This window comes from Arachis ipaensis, chromosome B4 (genome assembly GCF_059453495.1).
Source record: "Arachis ipaensis isolate K30076 ecotype BB chromosome B4, ASM5945349v1, whole genome shotgun sequence".
NCBI lineage: Eukaryota > Viridiplantae > Streptophyta > Magnoliopsida > Fabales > Fabaceae > Arachis > Arachis ipaensis.
In genome coordinates this window covers 125,138,084-125,145,808 of record NC_142439.1, presented here as the reverse complement: position 1 = coordinate 125,145,808, position 7,725 = coordinate 125,138,084, and the positions used below count along the sequence as shown (strand labels likewise).

Sequence of the window (7,725 nt, the reverse complement as noted above, 5' to 3'; positions counted from 1 at the left end):
TAAAAAAAATATTATGTACTTTTATACAAATATATAATAATTAATTTTTAATATATATATATATATATAATTAATATTTTAAAAAAAATTAAATTAAATAATCCACTCCTACAGACATAAAAGTTTAATAATATTAAAATTTTGTAAAGTTTCTTTTGCAACTAACACAGAAATTTTATCACAAAAAAATTATTTCCTTATACATGTATATAAAAAGTGATATAAAGATTATTTTTACGAAAATATTTTGTCATAATTCATTATCTTTTTCAAACACAAAAAAAACATATATTTTTATGGTTGCATCTAAAATATTTCGGTAAAAATAAAATTTGAATATTGGTCTTTCGGTGAATATTATTTATTGAGATTATTAGATTTTGATAAATATAAAAGTTTATATTAAAATGAATGTTATAAAATAAATTTATAAAGATAATATTTTAAAATATAAAGATATAATAAATATCTAAATTAAATATTTATTTGCTGTAAAAAAAATTGTATATATATTAGAAAAGCTTAAATAATATGTGTGTGTAACATTTTATTAAATAAAAATATTTTATTAATTACTATTTCAATTATATTAAAAATCTAAATAAAATAATAATTATCTTGTAACAAAAATGCTAGTGGAAAAGAGACCCACTCATATTAATCCATCAACGTTCAACTCTTTCCAACACAAATTGGTTAAAGCATTAAAGGATAAGACAGTAACTTTATCTCTCATTATGTGGGTGAAGGAAAGTACAAGTTTTGGTGACTGAACATAACATAAAGAAAAAAGACCTAAGAAAAAGAGTAGTACTCCTCTCTAATAATAATGTCTAAATTATTAGGAGGCAGTAACCACTCTAGATACACCTGCTTGTTTAAAACAGCAGTCTTAGCCATTAAATCAGACGCTCTATTTGCTGTTCGCTGGATGAGCACTAAAGTAGCTGTTCAATTGCGCTGGAGCATCTCTTTGATTTTGTCAAGCAGATCAGAGTCATTCCTAATCATGCTGGTTGTCCCTCGCGAAACAAGAAGAAACGTATCAGTTTCACATATGACCTCTTTGCACTTGCAATCCCAAGCCATAACAAGCCCTCTCCAAATAACATGAAGGAAAGTGCAAGTTACTTCTTTACTATGCTTTTCAAACAAATAATTTCACCTATAAAATTTTCTCTTTCATCTCATCTTTCGTTATATTTTATTACAAATTTTATTGGTTGAAATGATGAGAACAACAATATTCTACTAAACTACAACGATACATGAAACCGCTTCCAATAATATAAAGTAGCCTATTCTTCCTGCATTAAAACTTCAAAAGATGCAGAAGATATCTTTTTCTAAAACATTTGTCTTAACCAGCAGCTGCCAACACCAATCTATACCTGTAGATTTTAACAGGCCTTCTACACCGAAGAATTTGCCCTATTCTAATTCAATGCATAAAAAATCTTTGCTTTTTGTTGCAAACTCTCACTATTCACAACTCACCATAACTGAGCTTCTTCCCGCAAGCCCGCTTTCAATCTCACTCCCAGAATCTCATAGATTCCCCTTTCTCAGCAATAATCAATGCCTAACCTCAAATTCCCATGTACCCTTCTCTCAAGAATTCTCAAAAACCACTGCCACCCTTGTTGTAGTTGCTTCTTCAATGGGTCCAAGAGTCCATGGAAGAGGCTCAAGGGGCGGTGGTTATAGCTTCTGCAACAATAAACAACTTGGATTTGATGAGAGAGAGGTGGAGAATTTGGGCTTGGAGGGTGACCCTACTGGTGATGGTTCAGTTGGTGAAAAGGATATTGCTGATAGTGATAATCCATTTGATGGTGTGGGACTCAAGAGAAATGGATGATCCATTTGATGGTGTTTGAAGACGACGATGATTTGGTTAAGGTTCAGGTTCAGGGTGGTGCTGCAAATGATGATATAATGATGATTTGAGAAAGATGATGTTAAAGTTGAGAAATTTAGTGGTAAGGATGGGATTAGAAGGGGTAAAGAGGTAATTAGAAGGTCCAATTTGTTGGCTAAGCAGGTCATTAGTATAACTCTTAGCTTGGGGTTTGTTACTCAGCTTTGGGTTGACACCACCGCTGTGAGTGACAATTTCTTAAGCTATAAATGTAAAGCATGCTTTTTTGGGGAATTTGTTTATAATGTTTGTTTGTTTTCCTGGTTTGCTACCTGTTTCTTTGGGGTGGAAGCATTAAGCATGTTTGGATATTGATTATTAGCTATGTTGAACTTAAACTATGTTAGTCTAAGCACACATTTATTGATGTATCTCCTTTTGGTGAATTTCATGTGCAGTGGATGGTTTTATTTGTGGAGATGAGGCCAAACTTGCTTTCTGGGGATGCAGATAACTTCCTTCTGGAGGACATTAGTCAGGTATAACAAATTTTGGAATAACACATTTTGAATGCTTAATGTGTGTATGCTTTGCTACAAGTGTTTTACACCATTTTTTAGTTTGTTTCACTTTTGGAGGAGTTCTGTTGCCTGCAATAACATGTAGAGAGGACCCGGCAATAACATGTAGAGAGGACCATTCGGGTTCGCTACCAGTTAAATTATGTAGATGCTTCCTGAGCAAGCTTTTTGTCCGAAATTTCCAACGCCCCTATATTCCAATATGAATCTGTACTATGGTTTTGCGACCTTGTCTTATGGTCTTACTTGAATGTGGTGTGCATTTTTAGCTATGCAAGCTAGTGACCTCATGTGTTTTTAATGCTGTTGAGTGTTCTGTTGGTTCTCTTTTCAGGTCGGGGATGTCGTCCTTGTCCCGGATGAAAGCATGATAGAGAACGAATTTAAAATGGTTGGATTGGAGACCCTGGTATGTTTTAAAGTTTTATATGATTCTTTCTTGTGAATTATTTTCTCTTGAAAGCTTTATTGTAGGGTTCACTGTTTGGCAGAATATGTTGGAGAAATCTTCTCTTTTGATATTTGTTAGTGGTACTCACTCTGTTGTGTTGCTTAAATAATAAAGGTTATTATGAATTGTGTTCATGTAAGATGCTTTTGCTCTATCCTTGTTTGTTAGACAGTGATGATGCTCCAAATTATGTGAATGTGATATCTGATGTCTTTTGAAGTTGGTATCATTTATTTAAAGTAGAAATAATGAGAATTGATTATTCATAATTGACAAAGTGTAATGAGATAACAAAACATTATGCAGGATTGAAACTAAGTGGTATCATAAAAATGTCGGAGATAACCTTTTTTCAGATCTTGGGAACCGTTTACCATAAACTATCATGTTGTAAATGCCTAAATGGTTGTGTTCAAGTTTTCAACTACTTGTTAGTAAGATGAAGATATCTTCTTATTTCTTCTTCAAGATCAAATACTTTTATATTATCTCCTTTGGTCTTATGTATGCTTTTGGTTCTGATCGGTTATTTTGGTCATTTGTGCCAAAATGAAAAGTGCTCTTCATCATGGTTTTCTAAATTTCTAGCGAAATCCAATACCTGTTATACGATTTTTCCCATGCCTTAACCCTTTTCAATGAGTCATCATGGGAAGCAGTTCCATTTAATTTAATATATGATTTAGTTGTGCCGCCACTCTTTTACCACACTTCCAAAATTGAAACAAGGTAGGACTATTTTTAAGATGGTAATTGATTCATCATATTATTATTTGATAGGTTGGATACAAAGTTGTAACACCCTCTCAACGGAATATTGGAAAGGTGATTATACGTTTATTCTTCTACTTTTATTTCACATATTTATTTATATCCAATTATTTGATAAGGGAACTCTAAACTCTTAGGTGCATGGATACACGTTCAGCCTCAATTCAGGTGCTGTTGAAGAACTTGAGCTTGATTCATTTGGACTATCAATTATCCCTTCAAGTTTGGTAAGTCAGTGCCTCTTTGTAAAGTTAATAAAACCAAGTTCAGAACTCAAAAATAGCATGCAAGTGTTGCCAATCCAATTGGAAATGGAAGTCTACATCCTATGTTAACAAATCCAAGTCACAATTCCTTCATTTTGATCATTTGTGACTCCTAAGGGGTTTAGTCTACAAATTATAATTCTTGATTGCCATACTTTTAGGTGAGTACTTACTCTTTGCTAGTCGAGGATGTAGTGGAAGTAGTATCTGATGCTGTTATGGTTCGCGAAGCTGCAGCGTCACGTATACAAAGGCTTTCAAAGGTACCTTCATTTCAATAATGGAAGTTTGAGTGTATGAGTGTATCACATTACTATTTCACATTTTACATTTTCTTTTGCCCTTAGGACTAATGGACTAAGTAGGATATTGATTTCGGCAACATTGCTTCCTTTTCTGATTAGAGCTTCGTGATATAATTCGCTTCTGTTTCTTAGCTGCTGAAAGTTTTTATTCCTGCTTATATATCAAGCCATGCTTATTATGGCTTGTACATGGGAACTTATGATTCTCATACTTTATTTTGGTTTCTCCGTTTTATGGCTATTGTCCATAGATTTTTAAGCGAAGTCATCTAATTATATTATTTGGTTGGTAAAAGTCTAATTATATCATTTAGTTTGGGTAAAATACTGTCTTACTCCCTAACATTTGGGCTAAGTCTTGATTTTGTCCCTAACGTTCGAAACATCCTATTTTTATTCTGAACGTCTTATTTCGTCCTGTTTTAGTTTTCTTGTCAAAATTAAAATTTTTTCTTCCAAAAATACCCTTTCGTCCATTTGGTTTTATTGAATTCATTTTCTTTTGAAATAGTTGGTGCTCTTTTTCTACTCCGGCAACGATTTAGAATCTAGCGAGGAAACAGAACAAGATTTTGACTTCCCAATAAAACATTGAAGAAAAATATCTTGTGTATTCATTTTATCTTGTACACCAAGTCGATACAGGTCTCTCTATCGGTAAATGGATAAGTTGGATAGCATCGCTCTATCGCTATGTAATCATTATTGCTACTAAAAGAAATGTCATTGACTCATTTCTTTATTTTGTCTTGCTAATCACAAAACAACCTATTTGCTTGTCCCAGGGTTTCTTGGCAACCAGAATGTAGGAGTTTCAATGGATGATCTTGAAGATTATGACTCTGAACCATCTGTGACATATGGCCAAGTTTCAAGGAGAAGGAAAAGTCTTGGAAGAAAGAAACCTAATCAAAGATATTGGGATAATGAAGATGATTGGGATCTTCCAATGGACTATCTTTGATTCACATGTTTTGTCCGCTAACTCCCATGTAATAATACTCCTTTTAATCGAAAATACAGTGAAGCTTTAATAAGCCTACCAAGGATGACATAAAAATACCATACCAAATTACCAATTGTCTTTTTTATTTTCTTTATGGTGTAAAATAGGCTTGCATTTGTACAGTTAGTTTCATAGATTTTTCTTCAGACTTTTTGGTTTTTAATATTATTTAGTTTAGCATTCTCTTCGGCTTTTATCGCCTTTTGCCGCCTTGAAAAAGTGATTGGTATGTAATAAGAATATAAATAATAAATTATATTTATGTATTAAAATAATTTTTTAAATAATAAATTTGATAATTGATTACTTTTTGTAATAATAAGTAATATTTTTCCACCAGTTTCAATATATTTTTTGGGGATACTCTTTTTTGTTGGATTTTTAGTATTAGTATTAGAAATGCTACTAGAGGGGCACAGCTAAACAAGATGTGGTGGCAAACTTGCTAGCATCATCATTATAAAACTTCCAAAAATGGTCAAACAAGGGTTTGTTTTGGAACAAGTCTCAAACTCTCAATATAGGAATTTAGCTAGTTGACAAACAACAAATTAAATCTAGTTCAAGCCTAATCAAAATAGTATAAGAAATTATGAATCCTCTTTTTTTCTTTTCAAGAAAGCAAAGGGAAAAAATTGATCCGAGCATCCAATGTAGTACTTTTTTTTTTTTAATAAAGCATAGAAAATAGTCAAAATACCAATAAGAACAAACAGAAGCACTAGCCGTTAGCGCCTCCCTCCATTGAAATTCAAAATAAAATACACTCTACTCTTCACTCAACTTTCCATCACCACCAACACCTTCTCCATTCTACTTTCCATTTCTTCGCTGCAAAACATAACAATAAAAACCTATCATCCAAACACGCCACAATGCAAACGCAAACACAAACTCACACTCCGATTTCCATACCTCCGAAACCTCGGCCGCGATCAGGCCGGACGCCACTCCAGCCGAAGAACAACTTGCCCGTCGATCTCCGGCCGAAGCCCAAGCCCAAGCCCGAATCTGAACCACTCTGCGAGATCACACCCGTCCGCGACAAGGAGAACCGTACTATCGCGATCACAGCCGCAGCGGAAGCTACTCTTCCTCCTCATACTGCGGCTGCGTTGGCTCTGGTGCAAGTGCAACTCCCCGAGGCGTCGTCACTGGCGGAGGAGCTGAGCGCGATCAAGAAGAAGCTGGAGAGGATGAGGATCGATAAGGAGAAGACGGAGACAGCGCTGAAGGAGAAGGACGCGAAGCTCGACGCCATGATGAAGGAGCTCGAAGACAGAGGAGAGCTTCAGAAGAAGTTCGAGATCGAGGTTGATCGCTTGTTCCGCTTGAAGGAGCTCAAATATCGATGCATGGTAAAAAAAAAAAATCAGTTTCTCTCAGAATTTCTTCCATTCGATTCAATTCAATTCTGAAATCGTTTTTTTCTGTTTTGGATTTTGATCGGAACAGAGAGTTTCTCCGATGAGAACATTAAGAGAGAAGGAACATGGAAAGATCGTTAATGAAGCTGCTCCATCGTCGCAATCTCAATCTCAATCAGAGGTAAATCGCTATTTTATTTTATTCTACTTTCAATTTTAGGAATATTTAGGAACTACGTTTTGTTTTTAGTTTTCATTTTTCTTCTATGAACGAATTGATGAGAAGAAACTGGCGATTGACGAATGTCGGGAATGGTGCGTTTTTTTTTTGTGTAGGAGAAGAGTAAGAATGAGGAAACGACGTCGTTTGAGTGCGAATCTGAAGGAGAGGAGTGTGAAGTGCAGAGTCCCGGTTCGGCTTGTTCACAAACTGATACTAACACAAAGCAAAAATCATAATCAATTAGGCACAGAGTTTTGGGAATTTTACTGTTTCCTTTCCATACATAATAGCTCGTTATGGTTTATTTTTGTTTGCATTGCAATCTGTGGTGTACTTTCAGATTTTAAGAAAGAAAATAGCTCATAGCTTGTATTGTCGCTAAGAAAGGGCAAAAGAGAATTATCATTTTGTGTTTTGAGCTTATTGACATTTTTGGTGAAAATTTGATATTACTTATTCACATGTATTGTACTATCATATGTTTTTTTTGTCTCAGACTCATCAATAGCACTCATAAAATAGAAGAATATCAATAACACTCCTTCAAAACATCTTTTTACAAGAAAAGAATAAATAGATCATTGACTTTTTAGTTTGCTAATATTTAAATTTTTAAAAATTTAAAAATACATTTAAATTTTTCACTTTTTTAAAATCGGGATACATTGATTTTTACTGTTCATTTGAGTTTGTCAGACCCAACATAAAGATCAAACGTGACTCTCATTGTATTGAATTGGTTGATACAGATGTCTACATGAGAGAGTTTTTAAAAATAATTAGACCTTAAGATCGATGTATCCAGATTTTGAATAGACAAAGAACTTAAATGTATTTTTAAATTCGTATGAATTTAAATATTCACAGACTAAAAAATTAAGGATCAATTTGTTT

The 7,725-nt window shown here is 33.8% G+C and overlaps 2 protein-coding genes across 3 annotated transcripts; both read left to right on the top strand.

Annotated features, from left to right (window-relative positions):
• Positions 1–1,337: 1,337 nt before the first annotated feature.
• On the top strand, positions 1,338–5,421 carry LOC148569098 (uncharacterized). 2 transcript variants are annotated; one of them, XM_088483124.1, is made up of 7 exons: positions 1,338–1,982; positions 2,320–2,400; positions 2,777–2,851; positions 3,674–3,718; positions 3,802–3,891; positions 4,092–4,193; positions 5,021–5,421. In XM_088483124.1, exons 1-7 carry the CDS (start codon positions 1,956–1,958, stop codon positions 5,042–5,044), a joined length of 444 nt encoding a protein of 147 aa, XP_088339250.1. In that variant the 5' UTR covers positions 1,338–1,955; the 3' UTR covers positions 5,045–5,421. The 2 variants fall into 2 exon arrangements, with proteins under 2 accessions (XP_088339250.1, XP_088339251.1); XM_088483125.1 differs by having other exon boundaries at positions 1,338–2,011.
• Positions 5,422–5,552: 131 nt separating this feature from the next.
• LOC107637996 (uncharacterized) lies at positions 5,553–7,308 on the top strand. The gene is made up of 3 exons (XM_016341205.3): positions 5,553–6,599; positions 6,697–6,789; positions 6,945–7,308. The coding sequence occupies exons 1-3, from the start codon at positions 6,117–6,119 to the stop codon at positions 7,065–7,067; spliced, it is 699 nt and encodes a 232-aa protein (XP_016196691.1). The 5' UTR covers positions 5,553–6,116; the 3' UTR covers positions 7,068–7,308.
• The last annotated feature ends 417 nt before the right edge of the window (positions 7,309–7,725 follow it).

Bases quoted from the DNA above. Each gene is read 5' to 3' on its own strand.
- LOC148569098 (XM_088483124.1), top strand. From the start codon at position 1,956: ATGATGTTAAAGTTGAGAAATTTAGTG. The intron at 1,983-2,319 runs GTAAGGATGGGA...TTTCATGTGCAG, and splicing joins TAAAGTTGAGAAATTTAGTG to TGGATGGTTTTATTTGTGGA. The intron at 3,719-3,801 runs GTGATTATACGT...CTAAACTCTTAG, and splicing joins CTCAACGGAATATTGGAAAG to GTGCATGGATACACGTTCAG.
- LOC107637996 (XM_016341205.3), top strand. From the start codon at position 6,117: ATGCAAACGCAAACACAAACTCACACTCCGATTTCCATACCTCCGAAA. The intron at 6,600-6,696 runs GTAAAAAAAAAA...TGATCGGAACAG, and splicing joins AGCTCAAATATCGATGCATG to AGAGTTTCTCCGATGAGAAC. The intron at 6,790-6,944 runs GTAAATCGCTAT...TTTTTTGTGTAG, and splicing joins AATCTCAATCTCAATCAGAG to GAGAAGAGTAAGAATGAGGA.